The 25,201-nt window shown below is 39.1% G+C and overlaps 1 protein-coding gene across 5 annotated transcripts in view; it reads right to left on the bottom strand.

Annotated features, from left to right (window-relative positions):
- The window catches only part of VWC2 (von Willebrand factor C domain containing 2), a 55,242-nt gene that overhangs the window by 14,405 nt on the left and 15,636 nt on the right, over positions 1 to 25,201 (bottom strand). The window contains exon 4 of one of the 5 annotated variants that reach the window (XM_051799031.1): positions 22,882 to 23,873. The exons of the other annotated variants lie outside the window; for them this stretch is intronic. Coding sequence (XP_051654991.1) covers positions 23,800 to 23,873 — 74 coding nt within the window. The 3' untranslated portion in view covers positions 22,882 to 23,799. Of the gene's footprint in view, positions 1 to 22,881; positions 23,874 to 25,201 lie in introns of those variants that run through there. 5 annotated transcript variants of the gene reach the window in all.

Genomic DNA, 25,201 nt, shown 5'->3' with positions numbered 1-25,201 from the left:
TGTAGTAAAATAATACAAAAGTGGCAAAACTAAAAATTAAATTATACTTTTGTAATGAAGTTATTACTCCAAAATGTCCTACAACCAACAATTAAACACGTGATGTATGATTACAGTGACACTATTCAATCTGTCTTTGGGGTATTCTTCTACTCTATGGTGATAAAAATGATCACTGCTCACCTGCCACATACACAGCATAAGCATAAAGAAGATCTGGCAAGCTGGTGTTGAATTTAAGTTATTAGGTTAGTTATTAGTTATTAGTTATGTCCCTAGAAGACAAAACTAAATTAAATTGAGAAGCTCTTAATTACAGAGTAAATCAAAGTGTTGTAAAACGTGGGACTCAGAGATGTGGAAAGGGGATGCTTCCTGCAGAACTGATGTCCTAGTGAAGAAGGAATATCAGCCCAAGAGGAAGAAACCACCAACTCCTCTAATTCTTTCCCTTTTGCAAAGGGAGGTTCATTCCTGTCTTGTTCTGGGGCTTAATTTGCAAACACTCTCTTTGCACTTGATACCAGAACCATTAGTAGCACAATATGTACTTGCAAAGTCTACAACCACTAATGGATTAGTAATTTCTCTTCTCATTCTTTATTCCAAGTCTGTGTGTAATTTATGCACGTGCAATTCAAATCCTTGTATTAACATGCATAAAAATGGATTCTGTAAGGAATCTTTGTGGAACAAAAGTTTTGGATGAGTTTTTAAGAGAGGAGAGAGAATTGGTCAAGACAGGAGTTTTAAGCAGTCTCATTTCCGATAGTGAATGCACAAACACTGGAGGACAAAAGATCCAGTCCACAAACAGCGAAGAGCTTAGGAGTCATATGATATCTTAACTGATTTTCCTTCCTTCCTATTTGTACCTTTTCTTGCTTATTGCATTGTGAACTTTTGAGTGCTGAGGCTGTTTCTTGCAAATTTTTTTGCACAGGACCTTGCAAGTTAGAACCCAATGCTAATTTGGAGATTTATTACGATAATTATGATCAATATTTTTCTTTCTATAGAACCATATAGGGCTTCGCCTGACAGTCCAAATACTAAATGTCAGTTACTTGACATCGCTACTAAACTATGAAGTAACAAACAGCATTGAAACAGGAAAAGATAAACACAAATGAGTTCTCTCAAAGGGGTGTTAGAGATGAAGCAAACAGCATGAAGAGCTTTTAGGGCTGTAACATTAGTAATGCAAACAAATTCACATATGTTACAAGGTGGTTCTGCAGTGACAGAGTTGTGTAAGTATCTGTATCCCTCCAACACTCCCTCCAACACTAAAAAGACGCTAAAAAGTAAGAGTGGCTGCCTCTCCAGTCTCTTCCCATCATCCAGCCTCATTCCCTCCAGAAGATCAGCTGCTCCCCTCTGCACCTTCTCTACATCCGCTGCAGCAGAGCCCAGGTCTGCATAGTGCTCATGTGTGATCGATGGGGAAAAATGGCATTTTCTATCTTATTATCCTTCTTGATTATGGACAGTAGTTCTGATTACAAGTAATACTTCACTGACTTTGTTGTCTGCCACCGCATGTGGAGCTGAGGATTTCGGAGACCTCTCTGTGACCACTCCTGATCTGCAACCGCTGCTTCCTGCTCTAGCACAGTGACATTGTCTACACTATTTACTCTTGTGTAGAGAAGAGTAAATACTCTGTGTGTATCACCATAAATGGAATTCCATTCTGCGAGCTAGTTTTGGAGATGTTTGCTACTGGCAGAGCATCTTGACTGAGAGCTTCATACCATCCAAAATCGTGGAAATAAACTGCATACTCCCTGTTACCAGTTCAGTGATGAAGACGCTGACTCCTCCAGGAATCAACACGAGAACACCTTGGACCCCATGCTCCTTGCATTTTGTTTTATTGGAATTCTTTTCCATAAATATATCTAACCATTTTTCAAATCCATGTAAACTCTTAACAGCCAGAGGGAACTATGGGACTGTCTTCCAGAGTCACACCTTGCCATGTATGAAAAAGAACCTATGTCCCTTTGCTTGCTTTGAGCCTTCACCTAATAATTTCACTGGTCTAGACTGGTTATTTTAATGTAAGAGACACCAAAGCAGTTATTCAGAAGATGAACAGATGCAGTCCTCAATAATAAGGAACTTCCCCTTTTATGATGCCTTCCAGTCAAGGATTTCAAACAACATTTTGGGAATTACATGCTGTAGGATCAGCCAGGGGTTCACTTTCTTAAGCACAAGATCAGAAAATATTTTAACACATAATTTGAAAAAGGGAAAATCACCAAAGTCCTTCAGATGAAATTGCAGTACAGAGCTACTAGCCAATTTTTGAATATACTCTATCTAAAGTATATGTAGAAAGAATGTCCCTGGTATTATTATTTTACAGGCTAAAAAGGGATAATTTTATTTTTAAACTGCAATCACAAACAAACACCATCCCCCTCCCCCCCAAAAAAACCCAACAAACCCACAAACAAAAAAAACCCCAACCAAAACTCACAGTAGTTTTTAAGGGAAGTCTTGACCATAACACCATGAATAAGACCATGTAAATGCTTTAAAATAGACTAAAGCACTTTGGAATGGAAACTTTTATATAGAATTTGTATCATTCCAGGCAAATTACATCAAGGAATAACATACATCAAGGAGTCTCTTCCCTCACGCATGATTGTCAGCTGATTTCTACTGTATTAGGAACACACTTACAGGTAAAAACATCCAGTAGCAGGGCAAAATAATCCAGTTGCAAAGACAAGATTCCATGAGGGAATCAAAGGCAAATAGAAGCAACACCTCCTCAAAATGCCAGCAATAAAAAACACAGTAAAAATACATCTTCATCTTTGGCTAGTGCTGCAAACACCAGAACTTTCAAAGGATACTGGAACTAAGTCAAAATACCTTAATTATGGTTAAATAATGAGATTGACAAATTTAGATTCTAGATTTTAAGCCTTGGCATGTTGTGTCATTTCTTCTCTGGGCACGAAGTCTCACCAAATATAACACCTCTACACCTGTTGTTATTAGACTCATATTTCATCTAGTTATGGCATATTTATTTTTATTGAATAAAATTGTGTTCAAAAGTTACAACTGAACGCAGATGCTGAGAAGTCAGAAAGGAGAAAACTCTTAAAATAGGATAAAATGACAGATATAATGGAAGGCAGGAAGAAAAACTTTGCTTTTTATCTCTTTGGCACTTCCCTTCCTTAGACTTCACTTCTTTTCAAAATGAAACTTCTAAGAGCTGCACTCAGCCACTTATTTTTTCCCAATAACTAATTTATCGCAAGTTCTTCCTGCAGACGACACTGCTTTTAAAAGACCATTTCTAACACAGGTTTGTGATTAAAAGACAGGTTCCACTTCCAGGCTGTCAAAAAGTGAGAAAAAACGCCTAAAGGAGAGGGCTAGCCTGCCTAGCCGTATCTGACCACATTTGGCTCCCATTACGGTCAGACCTTTTATGTCTTTTCTACTTACTTGTTGTCTTTCTGTTAAAAGAAAGATTTTAAGAAAAGCTTCCACCCTCACCACATTTATTTCCCCCCCTTAAGATGCTCTTCTGCCCTGTGTTCTGTTTTCAAATGTGAGCTCTGTGAAAAGATTGCAGGAAGATGTGCAGGGCATATACACTTAGGAGAAGAGAGCACCTTGATCACACTGCAACAGAGAAGGAATGGGGATGGTAAATAAACTGTGAAAAAATAAAGTGAAGAAATGCAAGAAACAAGCAAGCAAGGTTTCCATGCAGGAACGTGCAAGTCAGCATGTTAGGGAAACAAGGCCCAAGGCATTAAAAATATTTCAAAAGAGCTCAAGCAAGTTAAACAGAACTTGAAAGCACACTTTCTTCCTGCAGCTATCAGGGCATAAGCATCTCACATCTAAACGAGTTTTGTCAAATCTATCCTATTGCTAAGTCCATATGTGTAGCAATCCCCAGCATCACCCTTAGCACATTACTTTTCTTATTACCTAAGTCCCTAACCTTCCACATACACACAAGAAGTAACATCTGTAAGGAATTTTCCTACCTTTTAATATCTGGGTTCTATAAAATAAAATTACTGTAAGCAAAGAGTTCCAAGTTTTCAATCCATTTAATTTTCTGTCTTCACCTCTAGTCTTTCTGTCTCTTCCTGATCCAGTTAGATTTACCTTGTTTTCTGTCTTCCCCTTAACCCCTCCTGATTTCTGAGACAGTTGCAGGACCTCATATATTGTGCAGTAACACCACTTCATGCTGCCTGTTCAAGCACACACAGTAGAACTGACCAGAAAGGTGCATATTCTCACAGACACTGCAAGTATACTGGGCTGCACATTCACTTCAGGAATACCACATCCTGGCGAGGGATGCTTTCTCACTGCTTTCTCATTGTGGATGCTGCAGTTTTCATTTCATCAAAAATTTCCATGTTTCTAATTTAGGCTATACATTGGCTTCATTTGATAGCACTGAGGTAATACAGAGCTTCTTCATATAGTTTCTTTTCTATCATTAACATTCTTTTAAAGACTTACCCAATATGTAGCATGTTGAATACCTTAAAAAAGTTTTAATTATTCATTTTTCTCCATCCAATATGCTGTGTCACTTCACAGTTGTGGGAGTCCCTCACTGTATGACTTTTTGCCCTATGGTTATTATGGTTTTTGAGAGTTAGTTGCTAATTTAGGCACTAAATGCTGATGACCACCCACATTTTTGCTCATGGGTTTTTCTTCTGCATTTCAATAGACATTTCTAAACCCTCCAAAACCTAGAGATTCCCCACAGGTTTTAAGGAAAAAAAGTTGCACATGCAACTCCAAAACAAAACTTTGATGTCAAATTGCTGAAAACAGCTGTCTTCATGCACCTGTGTGCACACTCATACAAACTGCAAAGAAGTTCAGCGAACTGAGGAGGACTCAAACCTCCTTTCCCAGAAAGAATGACACTGAGGAAACACAGTGAATAATTATGAGTATTTCGGCATTGCTAATCTATGTTCTTAGTATATTATAAATATATTTATTTGGATGTTCCCTAGTTCATGCTTTTAGAGTAAATCATACTTGCAGAAATCATAGACCAAGCAAACCATAAAGCACTTTTCAGAGGATTAATAGCAGCCTGTGAACTTTTAAGGAGGGGACAGACACCTGTCATCTTCTAATAGATATACTTCAAGTTTCTTTTGGCATAGATTTAATGCCCATAAGAAAGCAAAATGTACAATCAGTACGTCAGTCAGAGATCCAACACCTCATGGCTCAAGCAGCCTGTCCTCCTGCTGACCGTGGTGCAGCATGAGCAGCGTTGAAGATTCCAAAGACCAAACAAGATGTCAGACTCTGGATGAATCTGCACATTCAGCCAAATAGGACCCAGGACACATGGAGGGAAGGGGTTTTTTAACAAATGTGGGAAGAAGGAAAGAACAGAATAAACTGGCTTCCCATCAAAGTTTATTCACTAGAATGTTATATATGGCTATAATAATTCAAAATCTGATCAACTGCAAATAGGAACACATACTGCTTGGTATAATAATTTCTGTATGCATTTGAGACTTGCATTTGCAATGAACATAGCAAGTCAACAAAATTCTACCAAGGCTTTGCATTGCTAAGAACATACTGGAGTCATATTCAAACATGCCACTCAGAAGAAAGATTACTCTCCTCCCCTCTAACTTCTGTTTAATAAATCTAACTAAACTAACTAAATTACTTTTAGATAGTACACATAACTTCTATTGTTCATTCTGTGTTCAGGTGGCATGCAGACAGGCACATATGCTCAAATTACTCGGAAATTTAATACTACTTATCTGTGCAATACAAAATGAAGCACCTATGCACACAAACACAGACAGAGGGCCAGCATGGACAGCCACTGAAAAGCAAGAACAGCTGCTTAAATGAAAATCATACAAAATAATACATCTATCGGAGACCCTAATCATGATACAATGTACTACTGTATAATAAAACTTTTTCTCCTATAATTCACATTCAAGTAAGAAAAAACAGATGAGGGAAGAGATTTTCATTCTCACAATTTTAAATGAAAGAAAGTTTTAAAATCTTTATTCCAAAGTCATGAGGAAACTCTGTGGCAAAGCAGAGGTTTGTATGAGCATGTTTACCAGTGTTCTCAGCATGTGAAAAATGAGCCAGATCCATGGTTGTTATACACCAGATTATCTCGAAGGACTCTGAAGTACAAGCTTGAATGACTTGCATTAACAGGGCCTTGCTGAGAATGCAGACCAGTGCTCTTTTGCTGCATAGTAGTTAACAATATGATTATTAATGAGGGCAAGAATTTAAGTATTTTCTTTTGAAGGCAAGTTTAAACTTTCAGCATGTAGCCAGTACCTTTGCAAATGGAAAAGAAGCAAAGCTAACTGTGTCCAGCCTGAGGGAGATAAAACTACTAGGTGCAGAGATGCCTAACTGGTACAGGGAGTGCATCACAGACACACAGCCTGGTACAGCAGGAAATGTCCAATGCAGAGATACTTTTTCTGTGTTATGAGATAATTCAGGGAGAACAATTGAATCACAATTTGAAATGGATCAGGGTGAGAGACATTGTGGCCAGGTCGGTGATAAAAAACACTTCTGGAACACCTCTTGAAATGGACTCTAACGTAAGTCTGCATGAGATCCAGCTTCAAACTCTTTAGGGACCCACATGCATCAAGAATGTTTTCCACTCCTTCCCAGTCACTACTGCCCCTGAAAAGAAACAGCCAGACTGGGACTCACGGTACGCACATGGCAAGATGAATCTGAATTAAAAAATGGAAACATGCAGGAGCCCCAGATACCTCTTCCAGAGCAAAGGGGTAGTTGATGACACAGAGACTACACGTACACCAGCTTCTGCACTTCTCTCATCTTTCTGCACAGCCCAGAAGAACAGCACAGGACAAACACTGAGCCTTCAAAATCATTGTAGTCTTGGTGAATGAAGCTTTCTGACAATTTGGACAATCCACAGAAACAAGCACAGCTTGCAAGTTGACTAACCTCAGCCCTGACCTCAGTAGCTGCAGACAGGATTTGCAAAGAATTCTTCCACCATCTACAGTTGACAATTCTCATCATGTAATCATCTGAGATGTTTGTCTCCCTAGTACTTATAAGTTTGAAGATAGTAAACCTCTGAGACCCTGCTTTTATTATTAATTTTCTGCAAAAAAAAATATATTTTTTTTTAAGAAACTTTCCAAAAATCACTCTCCTCTTCCTACCAAAGCTTTACACTGCCTGCAGAAATTACATTAATTCTATAAAGACGAATGGGAGTTTAGGGGAAAAGCAGTCATCACTCAGAACTTAATCACTGGACATGGTGGCCTAGCATTCCTTTCTCAGTTCCTGTTCTCTCCGTAGGTGATGCAAGTAGGCACAGATGCCAAATCATTTTAGCAGCTGACTATAAACAAAGTCTTTTGAAAATATGTTTGTTTGAAGGATTAAAAGAGAAAGATTCTTTGAAGGATTAGAAGATGAACAGTAGGAAATCTGAAACAGTGTCACATCCCTTAAGCTGCATGAGTCCAGGTATGGGCCAGGGACTTTTAAAACTTGAGGGAAGTTTTACCCAGCTAGAGGTGTAATTAAACACAGCTGGAGAGCACACTTAAAAAGTGCCTCAAGGACTGCTCTTGGATGTGTGAGTTTTGTCCATCTTAATCACAACATGGAACTCGTCCAAGCACTTTCAGGAAAACACAACCAGGGATCACTCTGCTCCTCAGGCCCAGCTGGCACTCTTCGGTCTCCCCAGCGTGCCAGCTTGTAACTGCTCAAATTGCTGCTCTGTGTTGGATCGTGCTCTCACAACAGCAATAGACAGAACAGACAGATGAAGTTCCTTGCAAAAACAAAAAATCAGTCACAGAATTATTTAGTTCCCATCTGGTATTTCAACACTATCATCCACAGATACTTATATTAAACTTTTTTTATAATTAATTTAAATAAGACTGTCTCTAGTATGCATATATATATATATATATGCCATATATGTATGAGATAGATAGATATATACACGTGTGTGCCATCAGTAAGAATGTATTCATCACTCCTAGGTTAACACAGCGAGGTGGTCATCAAGGCCAAACCAGAACCTACAAACAGGCACAATCCAGAAAACAAACAAAGCATTTATGTTCACAGGCTGTAACAAGTTGAAATTTCTGATTACAGTTCAATGGCTAAAACAGACTGGTGGAGGACACCTACCCTATTGGAAGCACAGACTGAAATATATTTACCATGTATTATGGCAGCCTTGCAGTGGCATTTTCTGTTCAGGAAAGCTAGGAGAGAGACCAATTAAAGCAATTACAGAATATGTACCAGGGGACATCTACTAATGGGACTAAGTTGTGATCCTGCCATTAACTTGTTGTAAGTAGATGATTTTATACACAACTTTCACCTTCTTCTGGTCAATGAGGTACTGTAATTACACCAAAACCCACTACCCCTGGAGGAGTACGGTTTTCAAAACTATGTGTATGCACACATATATGTGTGTATACACACACAGACATATAAAACTGTATGTTGTGTGTAGTATATAGTACATTACTGTAGAATGTACTGTACATATAATTATTATATATTATGCCATATCTATACACTGTAGAAAGTGTAAAAGGAAAGACAGTATTCTACTTCATATTATAAATCAGAGAAAAAATTATATGCATATGGACAAATATTAGAATATAATGGCAAACAGAAGATTGCCAATGACAATAATTTTTGCTTTTACAAAACCTGGATTTCCTGTACCATGCTGCTTTAGAAACAACTCATTTTTTTTTCTAACTTTAAAGAGGCATTCAGGTTGCAGGGACATGCACATGCTCTAGCTGCCCTCTAACTACCTCCAGAAGAGCAACACCAGACTCTGTGGGAAGGGTGCTCTGGCCATCAGCTCAGCTTGGTTCACTTAAAAGCTGTCTTGAGGAGAGCTCAGCTCTGTCACCATTCACCTGTCCACTGTGCAAGCTGAATACTTGTTCCTGGGAGTAAACAGCTTTGGTTCATCTGTCATGAAAACTCAGTGCAAAGGAAAGCACAAAAAGACTGACAAAGTCTTTGTTCTGCAAGATGAAATTTAAAGCAATAGCCTTAATCATGAATCATTGTTTGTTTCTTTTAAAAAACCGACACTATGCTATCCAGAAAACACCACAACAGAGCTCAGCCTCTCTTGCCAAACAAAATGAATGAGTGCACAAGCACAGACTTCTTTTCCCACATAGCTAGGATAGTGCTCTCTCACCCACACTGTGACAGGTACCTCTGTTTCGACAGTAGAACAAAATAACTGGAAAAAAATACTGGAACAAAAAACAACTGCACACAAGGGAACAGGAGGACAATTCAGATTAGCTCGTTCTTAGTTCTTTAGCCACTTCTCTTGAACCTTTGACTAAAACAGAAACTGCATCTGTTTTAAGGAGCAGCAAATCTGGTTCAAGAGAATATCTTAAAGGTCTGATTGAGGCTCAGGACTTTCTTAGGCTGTCATGCCAGGAAGTCAGGAGCAGCAGTGGAATCTGCCTTCAATGAATAGAGCCACTTGCTCCTCAAAACGCAAAACCAGGGATAAACTACTTCAGAGTGTTATTAATATTGGGCACGTAATTATGGGCAATTATTACAGAGATGATATCTGTAATATCATCTGTCCAGAATCACTATCATCCCCAAAAGATTATTAGCAGAGTCCATGTTCATCTTACACTAGTTATATAATATCCATTTTAATTCCCTCCTCCACTTTTAAGAAAGTAACTAGAAACTAATAATCAAATAAAGAAAATAAAAAGTAGTGCAACTGTGACAGCACACTATATAGCAAAACACCAGTGTGTGGTTCCTGACCTCTGAAAGACTCAAAACTATTCACTGATGTTGAAAACACCTTAAATACGACCTTCATGCAGGATTTGAACATAATAATGCCATTCAAAGAAAACTGCAATGAAAGACATAATTACTCACAGGCTTCCAATTTTAATGCTTTGTATTGTAACAGAAATAGGGTATGATTAAAGGGTGCCTGGCCAATGGAATTTCATATGCTGTGGTTATTTCTTACATTAGCTTTTACCAAATTGTAGAACTGAAATCATTAATTTAAAACCCTAAAATATCAACATGATATGTTTACTACCAAGTCTTAAAAATAATTGGATCATTATCATTAAAAGCTCCTTAACTGACTGCAACTTGAAAGTGCTGGCAATGGTGGAGATATGATGTATAAAATGAGCATGTTTTTAATCTCATTTTTAATGCTATGTGATCTAAACAACCAAGACATCAAAGACTGCACACTTTCTAACGGGGGGGGGGTCAGTTTAATGACATCCAGTTTTCCATTGCACTTTCCTTTTTCGTCCTACGCCTTTCAATTTTCCCATTTATTTTAAATTACATTAAACCTACAGCAAAGAACACAGGTACAATCCTAAATGCCTGGTTGCATGATTCCCACAGTGGCAACCCCCAGTTCAGCGCAGCCAGCACCACCTCTCTCAGACGTCACTTTATATCCTTTTCAAATAATCATCAGCTTCACAGCACAGGCAAACGAATCAACATATCTTCTAATTATCAGTAACGCAAAGATGACTTGCAGAGTAAGTGAACTACAACTCTGATGAACCAACTCTCCGCTGCTGGTTTTGTCCTTATTTCCACTGCTTAGCAGAGCTGTCACTGACCGTATGATGGCACATCTGACTATCACACTGGTTCATACTAATATATATATCCTTTAAAAAGCATAGATGATCCACTTCTATCATGCACCCTCTGCAGTCACATTAGATAATCGCTCCATTTCTCCACTGCCAGTTGTTTCACACTACACGAGCTGCTGAGACTGAGGTTTACCCTGTTTTGCTTGCTGGGACATCTGGAAGCCAGAAGAGGAGGTAGCAGCAATCCACATGTGAGGAGCTTAAGGGAAAGGGGTTTCTGCCCCTTTTTGGGTGAGCAGGAGCCTGAAAAGTCCAGAAAACTGCTGGCCAAACATAGGAAAAACAGAGAGAGGCATGAATGTCTTGGAGAAGACTGGGCAGCACCACAGATAACCTGAAGCACTGCTGGAAGGAAGGGTGGAGGGAACTCTCCCCAGTTAAACCTTTCCAAGCCATACACATCTCATCTTGGGAGACACAGAGACACTGTGGACATCTCCTACAGTCGGACACACTCCAAATCAGCTGTTGACACAGAGGTCAACAGCTCAGTAGAGAGTTAAACTCACAAGCTGCAGAGGGGAAAAAGATTCTGAATAGCTCAGCATCTTGAACACCTTCTGCACTGAGAAGTACTGGGTTACAGAGCATCTTCACACCATGATGGTGCGTGCACAAACTCACCTTCTTCCTTCTCCTGTTCTCCTTATGCTTGCACAATTATTTATTTAAGATCTGAGTTGTTCAAAGCAGGGACCATCTGCTTTCTCACCTCACAGTTGCTTTTCAGTTAAAAAAACCTGTAAAATAACCCAACTCTGTCTTTACTGTTAAGCAGATGTAACATAGTTACATGGGTCACTTCATTTTTTTTCTGTGGTGAAATTCAACTGTTGATGTTTATTACAGGTAGCAACAGAAGACCTTGTCCTAGATCAGGATCCTGCTGAAGTGCTGTTGTCTGACTGTCTTGGTGTTTTCTTCTTTGTTTTTTTGTGTTAAGTTTGCTTGTTTGTTTCCTTTTTCTCCAGAGAAACGATTAGAAAACAGTGTACACTAATTTCAATGTGTTAGGACTGCATGACCACAAGCCGTGCAACACAGTCAAATGAGACTGGGTAACTCAAAGAGCTCTGCCATTGTACCTATGTGTCTATATCCAGGACAAGGAATTCCTTCCTTGTAGTTGTGCTAAATAAAATCTGTAAAATTGTTGCAATGGCAATCTGAATCCTCCCGTCCTGCACAACTGCATGTAGCAGAAGCCCATAGGAAACATTTATAAGAGAAGACACAAATCAACGCCTGCACTGTCTATTTTGAAAACCCTATAAACAGGCAATGACCCAAATGTAACTTGGCTACGGTACAAACCAGTGAGTCTGAAGTTTGGCAATTAAAATTATCCTAACCCAAGAAAACCACCAGAGAGACACTCCACCTTCATTCAGATGTAAATCCTTATCTAAAAATGCGTCTTACGCTTTTTTTTTCAAATGAACTAGGCAACATGGCAATCTATTCATGGCACTAATAAATGCCTGTACACATATTCTTAATAAATAGATTGAACATGGAAGTGAAAAGCTCCCCATTTACTTAAACATTTACACCTTCTTTGTGGTTTAATGAAAGCAATTAAAGAAACTGAAGTCAGGGTTAAAAAAGCAACCTTTTTAAACTGGAACAAACATGCTTATGAATAATAATTAATTACTTTTAAAGGTGTTCTGAAGGTTCCTTGCTTCCTTCAATGGCCAGCCTTCCAGATTAATGACTGACACTATTTTCTATCTTTTCAATACTTTCAAACCTCACTTTGGCACTGGATTATCAACGAAGTGTACTGAATTGTTCCATTCACAAATAATAGTAATGATCAGATTTTTTTCCATCCATACTTGATACACATTCTTCAGTGTTAGCCAAATTCCCTATGTTTTGTGCATATATAAAAGATGTGTCACAGTGAGAAAACCACCCTGTGTACAGAATAGGCAATTGATAGTTTCAGAAGTGATAGTTTGGGGACTGTGGCATTAAGAATTGTATTAATGAAAATAACAACACACTCCTTATGAGAAATGTGCATTTAGACTGCATATCTGTAAAGCAGAGATTTAATTTTTATTCTCCACTCATATACTACTTACTAACTAATGTAGTCCTGGTTCACAGATTCAGACTCTACAGTGCTATTGCCAACATAAGCCAATTGCTAAAGTAGTGAAAGCCGTCCCAAGACTAGAAGTTTCCCTAAGTAAGAGACTTTTTTTTGATCATGTGGTTAGAGGACGGTAGCATTGAGATGCTGAGGTACACTGCTTCATCTGGTCAAGAAACCTATGCTAGAAATCCTTTTTGAGTTACTTATGCAAGCAAACATAAAAACACCTGAGAGGGAGTCATTTTATCCAAGCAACGAATTCATTACCGCTGCCAAAAAAGTCCCGTGAGCAACAGGTATCACCAGACATTGGAAATACTTGTTTCAGAACCTCCTGTTTGAAACAGAAGGCATGTCCTTAAAATGAAAGTGGAAGAAAAAGCAAATCATTCCCCAAACCTCAACTGTTTTTCCAGCTGACACCAGCTTTGATGATAAAAAACAGAACTGGGCATCATGGTCTTCCCTCAAACAACAAAGCACAGCGATTTCATGGACTTACAGAGGATGCGATGCCCTTGGGTCCCCATTCCCTGAGTTACTCATGCTCAGGATGCTTATCCTAGATACTGAAATGAGAGTCCCTAAAGTACATAACACAGAATTTGTGTATGATGCTGACCTTAGAACAAAGGAGAACCTTCTCCTCTTTCCTTCCCTTTCTTAAAAAACTAAAAACAATTTCCTTGTGATTTTTGTGCTTGCAAAAGACAAAATGGTATCTTTACAACCTAAAGCAGTGAAGTCTTTTGCCAACAATGAAAAGCATCTTATCTGTTCATCCAGAGAAAAATACTCAGAAGTAAAATCATTCAACCTTTCCTTAAGTTCCTCTGTTGTTCACAATTTATTCCAAGGTCATGAAAATCTATTATGACTAAAGGCAATAACTAATTAAAAAACCCAAACCACCAACAAAAAAACCTTATGAGTTTTCAGTGCCTCTACTGACTATACTGACTACAGATCTCTACCACCACATCACCCCCTTTTTTTAATTAGCATTTAGTTGTGCCAAGGTCCCTCTTTGCTTCATACACTAAAAAAAATAAAAATAAAAATTAAAAAAATCTCCTGCCAAAGCAACAGAACTGTGCTTTGATGAAAGCCACACTGTCAGACGCACCTAAAATCTCAATAAGCTCATCAGTAAAATGGCTGCTTAGCTCCTACTGTAGGAGGAAAGTATTAAGATGCTGATGGATGACTTTGTTGAGGATGATTAAAACAATGAAATAAATCTGATGCTTGCAGGAGTGCAGAATGGACTCAGGGAAGACAGAGACTCATGTACCACACAGTTTGCTCCCGTCTGCCTTGCAGGGTTATAGCCAGTCAAGTAGATGCAGGCAGGGTCTGTGAAGAATATATGGCCACCATGGCTCTGCTTTCCATGTCTCACACTCCCTAATTCTTCACTTGACAAACATTTGGACTTGACCATGCGGCTGGGTATATTCTTCTCCCCCAAACACAGATAACAACATACATCAGACTGCAGTAAAAGTGCATCTTGCCTACCCTGCTATGGGTGCATAACCTTTTTTTAACTGTGTGTGTCTGATTCTCCCTCTCTTATCTTCCTTGACCCCTTGTCCACTTTCTTCCCCTTCATTCTTCTCTCTCATTTTTTCCTCATTCCCATACCATCCATCTCCTTTCCTTAAATCACTTAAGTGGTATTTGAACTAAGACACTGGCAAAATTAAAGACCAGCTTAGATGATCAAGAAATATCCACAAGAGACCAGTGTACCAAAGCAGATTTATCAGGAAAGGAAATGGTATTGCTTTGTTCCATATTGCCAAGGTATCACAGACTTTTTCTATCTATTTTCCAACAAATGAATGGTAAGTTTTTTGTTGAAACATTTCACTTTTCAATGATACCAGAAAAAGTGCCCATGTTTTCACTGCAGCACCAGACGGGAGGGGTTTACTCTCTCTACAAGTCTGCATGTTTAAGAGGACATAACAAGGGCCAGCACACTCTTATTTTATTCATTTATGAAACTGTTCTAAACAGAGGTGGGAAAAAGAAAAAAGAGGCAAGATTTTTTCTTTGAGATTTCCCTCCTTTATTACAGAGTTTCAAAACCTCTACATATCAGCACATTCCTGGGAAACAATAATATTTTGTTTCCTTTTATCATTCTATTGCATGTAATCTTTTATCGCAGTTTGGCACGGCTTTGCTCTGTGCCTCCCCGAATATGTATAGCTCATACCAGTGGGAAAATGGCTAATGACAGAATTCAAGCTGCAAACCTGATAGCTACAGACCTATTGCAATAACGCCAGCGGTCTCAAAGCTCAGAGAGAAAATATGCAAACTGCACACCTGTTTGTGGTTAAACAAAGAAAATTGGATTTTTATCAGTTTCACTGCCACCTTTTATATAGCACTGTTTTGTCAAGAGTCACTAATGAAAGAGCTTAGCAGCAGATAAAGAAAATAGTTTTGACTGAATTCTTAGATTTATCTAAAACATTTTCCAGTCAGAATTATATTACATTCTTTTCAGAGCTGAAATAGGATTACGAAGTAAGGAAATGGATGTCTTAAAATATATATCTGTATTATTGCATATGACTGAGTGGTTTTATTAATAAAGAAGTCTCTAAAGATTTCAGTTTTGCACATATTCTTGGTGAAGGTTTAAATATACTGACAGTCAGAATCTATATTAATTTTGGCTGACATTTTAAATGGATGCCCTAGGAAAAATGGAGGGGTTTAGTAGTTCATATGCCAAGACAATACCCAAGACTTAGTATGTAACTTCCTTTTTTGGCCATGTCTTGTGTGTACATGACCAATGTGCTTGGTACTTGCTCCACAAGCATTCTTCTCCAACGCTAGTTCTATGTGTTACAGAGGCACTGTGTGGCTAAACTGCACTGGAGATGGCCGGGCTGACAATATATATTGTACTTGTGGAGGTCCGTATAAAGACTTAAAACAGACAATGCTAGCTGTAAGATGTTGCAGCTTGAAGAACTGGGGGTCTTTCTGAGAAGTCCACCTAATGTTTCAGTGGTACGAGAAGAATAAAAGAAACTTCTGAAAAATTGAAAAGAAGTTCTGAACCAACACACAGCTTTTACCTTTTACCCGTGCCCTGAGACCATTAAAAGAATGTGTTAAAAAAAAAAAAAACAACCAAAAACGGGATGGAAATGAGAGTCCCAATAGCAGAGTACTAGAGGAAGCTCTCCCCATAAAACTGGAGATGCAAACTCTTTCCCAGAATCACATCTAAGGCTATCCTGGGCAATGCAGCTGCCAGCAGATACCTTTCTGTTCATCCGAGGAGTCACAGCTGAATAAATAACGTGCTAACCACATCACTTCTTTGTGTACACAAACTGCAGGAAACTTGTGTGCCTCAAGCGCACTTGCCAGATGGGATAATTAGGCTCAGACAGACCACTGACCTTCCTAATAAAAACAACCCAGAACTAGAGGTTGACTGAATAAATCTGTGTCATGTTATCAAATTCCTAAACAATGCATGGAAACCCATCTATACCGACTCATTCAGTAGCTTGGTATTCCTGCAGATGCAACTCATTAGGGCAGAAATTACTGGGTTTGGGGTACTCTTAAGTATTTCTTGAATTTTCTTTATGGAAAACGGGCACTGAAATTTCACTGCTGGGAACTACTCAGTTGTCTTTCTATGAAAATGATGAAAGCACATACATATGCATATATGCTAAGCTATTCTCTCTTTAATTATCATTAAGGCTGGTTTGTCACACTAAAACAATTCTGGAGATGTCAGGCTTTGAAACAGCACAAAATAAAAATGCCATTTCTTCCATAAATGGAAGGCATGACAGCCATTTAAATAACACCACTTTAGCTGGAATAAGAAAGGTAAATATAATAAAAAAATCCAACGGTTGAAAATAAATTCATTATTTTAGAGTTTCAAACTCCATATGAGACACCATACTCTCCCTGTAATCTAGGAGGTTTCCATCCCTTCCAATCAATTCTGTTTTTCCTTCCTTGACGTGTACCACAATGTTCAAACCCATACTGATGAACAATCACATTCACATGAGGTTACTGTTATTTTCCAGGTGTTGTCATATCATATAATTCTCTTCCATGTCCTAAACCAGACAGGATTAGACACAGTGCCAATTATTGCTAAGCACAATCTGCTATGAACAAAGCACAGATCACAACTCCAAAGACAAGAAATTTTGCAAGTCCACAGGCAGAAGATAACTGCAACTCCTCAAGGGTCCCATCACACCCATGAAGATTAAGGCTGCCTCAGTGGGCTCCAGCAACTGGCAGCATCTTTTCTTGTAGACCCGTGGCCTGGCATTCTCATGCAGCCAAAAATTTAATTTATGCAGATTTCTATGAGCAAACGTTACATACCTCAACACAGACAGGCAGCTCTACTTGGCCATGCACTGGACGCTCGTGAATGAACAGATCCATCTTTCTGTTTGAGACTTAGATCTACATATGCTACTTCCACAAGGAAAAATTAGGCACCAAAGGCTAGTCCTTATTTTAATAAAACACATATCTTCCAAAAATAAAAATAACTAAATATTCTAATTCAACACAGAGCAAGATCTGCCTTTTACAAACACTGCTTCTTTGGCTGGAGTATTCAAAGGTGATTGAAGGGACTTACACCAAAGTTACAGGCAAGGCTTTGGTGAGCAAGTTTTATGTCTCTGATTCCACGCAAGATGCACTCGTACACATGGACACCCCTTCCTATATATTCAGTGGCTGATTTACAAAAAACAGTGAATCACAACAGAATCGTAACAGTATCTGTATATCTAAATTCTGATCCCAACCCTCAACTAAAAATTGTGTTAACAGCTATTCAATATGAACTCTGCTAAAGAAATAACCCACAAATTTGAAAAGAAAATCAGATTTTTAATTATAAAGCAGGCCAGTAAGCAAGGAGGGGAAAACAGAAGACAATAGATCAAATCATCCTGTCATTTATCTGGAGGTAAATCAGCAGTAAATCTATCAAAACAAGAGGTAACAAGGATGTAACAAGTGACCCAACGCAATCATTTAAGCTCCATATCTTACTCATTGTATGCAAGTCCCACCTGTGTCACAGCCTGAACCTATCGACAATTCACTACATAGTAAGAAGAGATTTGACCTTAAAATTACTTTACTGCTGACTTCTAGTGACTGATGTGAATTTACCTTTCTATGGCCCTGCCCATTTGGGAATGCATCTTCAGGCTTCTTTATAATTACAGAGCTTTCTCTTGTATTTTCAATCCACAGCTACCCTCACTGCAACAAGCATGCAGCCAAGGAGGGACCTCCAACTCACGTGGATTAGTTACAGTCATAGGTGAATTACGGGTGATTCGCCACAATCTGTAGAAATGTTATGATTAAATCCAAACCTTTGTTTTCACTTATCAAAAAAAGGAAAAGGTAACAAAAAAGAAATACAAATACTAGGTTTCAAGCCTCCTAACTGTAACAAATGCATTACAGTATAAGCCAGGCACATCTAATGACAACTGCCCACATCTTCAGGTAGCCAATCAAAATGTCATCTTTCATCTCAGGGACCGTAATATCAAGGCAACCTCTTATCCTCTAATGTTCTGCAGCAAAAGCTGCCCTGCAGCTTGAGCAGTACTCCTGAAGCTTTCTCTGAAAAACAAGCGTGCAATGATCTGTGGGCCCACGGGAGCAGGTATTTCGCCCACACACACGGTGATATAGTCCAGATGGAAGGATAAGAATGTTACAGAGAGTTACCAACCACCTCAGGAAAGCAGGAAGGAAATTACAGCTGCCAGTCCACTGGCAGCCCACCTTATTGTCTTTGCATGCACAATCATAGAACAGTTTGGGTTGGAAGGGACCTTTAAAGCTCACCTAGCCCAATCCCCCTGCCACGGACACAGGCATCTTCAACTAGAGCAGGCTGCTCACTGCCCCATCCAACTGGACCTTGAATGCCTTCAGTGATGAAGAATCAACACCTTCTCTAGGCAACCTGTTCTAGAGTTTTATCACCTTCACCGTAAAAATTTTTTTCCTTATATCTAGTCTAAAACTAGATATAAGTTTAAAACCATTAGTTTTAGTTTAAAACCATTACCCTTGTCCTATCACAACAGGCCCTACTAAAAATTTGTCCCCAATGTCTGGGAGGCAAGGTAAGAGGGTGATGGCCATGGCCCACTGCCATGTAAGTGTTTTGAGATAGTCTGAAAAGTGGGAATGGCTTTCACTAAAAATGGTGTTTGATGATCTCTGTACCATATGTATATATATATATATATATATATATACGTAAATATATACACACATGCTTATGTGTGTGTGTATACACACACATATTTAAAGAACATGCTTAGCCAGGAGGTTAGAAATCTGCCAGGTGGACCTCAAAGGGTGAGAACCTCCTTTGGAGCTGATCCCAGGTTGGGGTAAACATAAGTGGGCTTTACGTCATCTGAATCCATAAAGTTCCCTTTCGCATTGTTCAGATGTTGCAACCCATGTATGTCATTCCACTGACATGACCGGTGCCAAGGGAGATTTCCACCTTCTTTCAACTGTTAGGCCTTGTACTGGCTCTGGCTGAGCTGGAGTTCATTTTGCCACAGTAGCCCTCACAGTGCTGTGCTTTGCATTGGTAGTTAGAAGAGTGTTGATAACACACCGGTGTTTTGGCTACTGCTGAGCACAGCATCAGCACTGCAATATTCCTTCCTCAATCGAGGGCAAGATTCTGAGAGGGGGACACAAGTAGGCCAGCTGACCCAAACTGACCAAAGGGATATTCCATACCATATGATGTCAGCTCAGATATAAAACTAAGGCAAGGAGCAGGAAGGCAGGCATTCATTGTCTCCAATGGCTGCCTGCTGAGGAACTGTCATGTGTGCTGAAGCCCTGCCTCTTGGACGTGGTCGAAGTAGAATGGGAAGTAGAGAATAAACCTTGTCATCTTTTGCTTTGCTTTTGCAAGCACAAGCTTTTGCTTTGCCTCTGCTTTAACAAACTGCCCTATCCCAGCCCCCAAGCTATTTTCCATCTTACTTGCTCCCCCGTCTGGCTGGGAAGAGGAGTGATAGAGCAGCTGGGGGGGCACCTGGCATCCAGCCAAGGTCAACCCACCACAGCCCGGAATATTTTTATCTGGTAGCAGTGCTCAAAACCAGAGTCCAGAAAATTTCTGCCTTCCCCAAATCATGCTTTCAGGTCCATAAAAGTTTCCAGACTGCTTCCCCACTTAGCTGATACCACAGGGATTTTTATGGAAGCGTCTTCTGGTGTACAGCCATAGCCAGGTGACAGCACAGACAACAGTACAGCCAGGGAGAGAGCACCAGAGCCCTGAGGGAGCGTGCACTGCAGAAGACCTCGGAGCCAAAGCCTAATCAGTCATACCTAGGCACAAATACAAACCCCATGTATTTAAAGATAATTGACTTGACTCTCTAGTCATTTTGACTGGAAAGAATCATCTGTCACAACAAACTTAACTAAGAAGAGTGAAGATTAAACACTCAGTTGATGTGAAATTAAAAAGTCCTCTCATACTGACAAATACATCACCTGCTCATAATGAAAACTGCACAACGGTTAAAACTTCTCTGCTGAACAAGTTGCCAGCAAAAAAATCCAAGGAAGCGTTTATTTTTTCAGCACCACAGGCATATAAACAGTACACTCATTGAACACCTGCTCGCCAGCAAGCCTGGCAGCCTTTGGCAGCAAACCTGGACCTTGCTTCTCCCAACACTTGGACCTGATAATTCTTCCATGTCTTAGCAGCTTATCTAATCACACCAAAACATGACAGCCATGTGAGAAGGAAAACATACCTTATTCAAACACACCGAAATCAAAACCCAACTTGCAGGCTTAATGTTTAGGCTACAAACAAGGTAAATGAGGCTTCCTCATGTATTCCAGGTTATGTATGAGTGCTTAGAGATGTGCATGTATAATTAGATTTAATTATCTAAGGAAGTGGGGGGGGGCAGGAAGAAAGAGAGGAGAGGGGGAGAGAGAGAGAAAGGGGCAAGGGGGGTCAGAGGCTAAATAATTAATGCAGAATTGCCTATAAGCTGTCATCATCACCACCCAGCTTGGACATCAGCATGAAATGTTCTTAAAAACAATCATTCGCTCATGTTAGTAGCTGCCAAACCTCCATCTAATCCGTTCATTAACAATATATCAGGTTAGCATGCTGTCATGGCAGGAAAATAATTAGTTTTCCATTGTGGGGTGGCACATTCTCTATTACATTGACATAACAAATAACTCCATAAACTGCTATAATTTATTTGCTTCTGAGCCTTTTTTTTTTCTCAATTAGTTCTTCAGTAGATTGTATTAAACACACACGAACTACAAATACAGAGTCCTTTGACAATCTCAGAAGTCTTAAGATGGCATGGATAGCTACTACACAAGCAGTTTATGAGTGACCTGCCTTTAGGTCATTTAAATAAAGGTTTGATAGAACAGTTGAAAGCAAACCATGCCAAAAGGCATCCTCATTAGGTCCCATCTCCATCATCTATATGTACTGAGTAATGTGCTATTGTGGCCCAGCACACAACACAGTGATTGTGCAATGGTTGTGTCGGAAAAGGATTGCTGCTGTTTTAAAATCTCTTCATTAGTCTGTCTTCTTGCCTTAAAAAGAAAGTATACGTACTTACAGGATGGGTTTGGTTGGACTAAAGTGAACACAGACTAGTTGCTTTTCTGCAAAGGGCTTTAAAAAGAGGCAGTTCAAAAAGGAAACTCTAGGATGTGGACAGTAGAAAACAATATTACGTTTCTGCTCTTGTGAAAATGAACAGATTTCTACGAGGCTCTATGGCATGTCATTCTAGGCAGTTTTGCTGTAGCTAGGTTAAGATAGTTTATTCCTCCTCACAAAGATATGATCTTTATTTTAATCCTAAGAAACTGTGTACCAGCACTATCTTCTGCAATGTGTTCATGGGTTAATTACATGGTGCATTAAAAACGCTACGTATGATGCTTTTTGATTTTCTTGCTGCTCTCTTGACTTTGCAATGTGAGCACAGGGAAGATTTTCATTGGTACTATCTCTCTCCCCCGGTACCACAGTTTATCGCATGATTTTTAATTCATGTCCTATCACTACTAGAGACCTCATCTGTTCTCACAGGGAAACACTGAGCTTTCTTGTTGCTCTTTCTGTACTTCTGCAACCTCCTCTTGCTGAGTGCTCAGCAAATATGGAAGATTATACAAACCAGGTGGGAGGAACTAGTCTTTATATAATAGCGTACTTTTAATTAATGCAAGCCTTTCTTAACGAAGCCTGACAGATGCTTACATACAACATTTCACAGTGATACTTAACTAAACCCACTTAGTAGAAATCTTAACAAAAGGTCATCAAAATACCCAAGCAATTTCCTTCACTACCTGACATACAGTTTTACTGAACTTCATTTACCATTGTGCTGCCTTGTTGCTTGGTTTCATAAGAAATTATTAATGGTCACTACTTCTGCTTCCTCTTCTGTCTTTAACAGGACTCATTAGCTGTGTATCTTCCCCAAAACTGCCCAGTTTAACCAGTGATTTCCCTTTTGAATTCAAAATGCTCGAGAAGCATCATATTATGAGAAAGGAATAGAAACTATTTTGGAGCACAGCAAGTAACACCTTTACTTTTTTCTGGAAAAGCAATTAACACCACACTTCAGTGAAACTACCTTTGAAAAAGGAGATAACACTGCAAGTATTTAAAACACAGAAGACACAAAAGCAATTGCTTGGATATAGATCTTCTTTATTCAATGCTATTCACCAAATTAAAAAAACCAAAGAAAAAAAATTAAATCACATGTTGGGTGAGCACACGGTGAAGATACTTATCTTATCCATGGGTAATAAACAGTGTGTGACTTGCTGCTTCAAAGCACTTAAAAGAAAGTGGTCAGTAACCAACGTGCAATAGCAGTGTGTTGCAATGTGAGAAGAAATGATGTAGGAGAAAAACCACTCATCATCTACAAGACTGTAAGGTAAGCTGAACTTATGCATGCAGTTTTTTAATGGGCCCCTATCCAAGGGCTATGGGCACAGAAATAAGCAAACAGAGGTGAAGACTCAGCAAAAGAACAGGGCATTTAGAAGAAAGTGATGTTTACCAGTAGGAAGTCATTCCTCTAATGAAAATTTAATGAGCACTAGTGTAGGCAGCAAAAAAAAAAAAAAAAAAAAAATTACAGAGCTTTCCCAAATGAAAATAGCAATCAAAGTTTCTGATTGCCTATCAGCTTTCAAATGTTAATCATTATGGCAACTGTGCTGGGGAAGGTAAGGAATTACTTATACTGTGTTATTTTCTATCTGCGGTTGTGTTTTTTTGTTGTTTTTTTTAATCACTGATGCTGTACAGCTGAACATGTTCAAGGAAGCAAACCTGCATGGATAATTACCCCCATGGAAGCAATCCAAAGGTTCACAAAGTAAAAGCTCCTTCCACCTTAAAGATCAAGGTTTTAAATTAGGCAAGTACTTAAGTCTCCAGCTGATAAAGATGTTTGACCTGCTGGGCAAAGGTAATCACCACGGACTTAATTTGGGACTCTCACAGCACACAATGTAGGGGAGATCCCCACAGCAGTAGTCTGAAACAGTAAGATATTACTTAGAGCAACAAGGAAGACAAGCACTGCAATTTTATGAATATTAATAAAAAATATCAGAAGCTTTTAGCCTCTCCCCTAAGAACCCATCACTGCTTTTCCTCCAGAACCCTTTTCCAAACACTGGCAGAGGCATCCAAGTCAGCCCATGGTCAAACTGATGTCAGGAAAGGAAACAGGTTTTCCTGTTCTTCATCAGATCTTGACTTATTTACAAATACAGCTCAAACAGGATGGAGAAAACCTCTGAGACTGCTGCCATGCTCATGCAAGACCTACAACAAACTCTAAAAAAAGAGGAGTCACGTCGAGTTAAGACAAACCTTGTATTAGCAATCCCGCACTGCTTGGAAACGCTATTGCGATTGTAAGGCACAACCATAGAAAAGCAAAGTGTTAAGGAAATGAAGTTTAACGAAATCAGCTAATTCCCTGCTTCTATCAATCAGTAAGTCACTCGGACCAATTCACATCTTCCTTATTGCCTAAACCTCAACTTCCTATGAAAAAAATAAGCAGAGAAAATTACACTGCACTTATAAGTAAAAGGAGATTTTGATTATATAATTTATCATCAGAGGGCAACTGTTATTATATCAGAGAGATATAGTAACAACATTTTAATATAAGCCTCCATCTCCCCTCAAAGCCAAGCAAACTCTTGGATACCTCACTTAACATAATGAAATACTAATGAAAAAATGCAAAAGAATATAAAGCAACACACACAAGGTATCTTTCTTTATTGCTCCTTTAGATCACACTGCAAAATACTAATCAGCCATGTAGTCCTATTACTGCATCACTGTAGCACCTAGCTAGTAAATAGTTTCTATTTACAAACAGGATTATCTGCAAAGAACACAACTAAGAGCTCACATGGACATTGACAGTGGCTCAGCTAACACTGGTTAATGAATTAACCTATGGTAATTCAATCTGGATCAAGACAGAGTTTCAGAATCCAAGAGCTCACAATTTAATCAAACAGTATAGCATTCTACTGATAGGGAATATTACTCCAAGCATGTAGCACACAGCAAGATGCACACAAGTGTTTCAGACCTTGGAATCCTACCTGCCTCCCAAATGTGTGCTACAATTTCAGCTAGTGGCAGATACAAAATTAAAATAGACATCCAATAGCAGAATGAGGGAGCAAAATTAACACTGGAAATATTTTCTGTAATCAACAGCAAAAAAAGAAATACTGGGTGTAGGGAAAAAAGCAACTCCTTTAATATTTCCTGAACTTTCCTCAAACAGCAAAGAGCAAGTGCTGTGAGCAATGCGTGGAGCAGGAGGGGGCCATAATGTGAGATCTGGGATCCATTTTTTCTTTTAACATCTTAACTATCTCTACATGTGTGGGTATATAAACGTGCAATATAAACTCAGAAAATTCTTATATGAAGAACTTAAAAATACAAAACAAACAAGGGAACAAAAACCCAAAACAACTGATGACTTCATTTTGGAGAGCACAGGCTTGCTGCTTCACTAGAAAACAAGCAAATCCACAAATGCATCTCTATGTAACAGAGAAGGTGTCAGGAAAGACAAATCAAGCCATAGCACACTGTTGACTCCAATATACTGGTGGATATTAGCAC

The sequence above is a fragment of the Manacus candei genome, unplaced genomic scaffold (genome assembly GCF_025592945.1).
Source record: "Manacus candei isolate 608988 ecotype Guabito, Panama unplaced genomic scaffold, ASM2559294v1 h1tg000049l, whole genome shotgun sequence".
Lineage (NCBI taxonomy): Eukaryota > Metazoa > Chordata > Aves > Passeriformes > Pipridae > Manacus > Manacus candei.
Note: the sequence above shows the minus strand (reverse complement) of the source record. Positions and strands in the feature narration are given on the sequence as shown.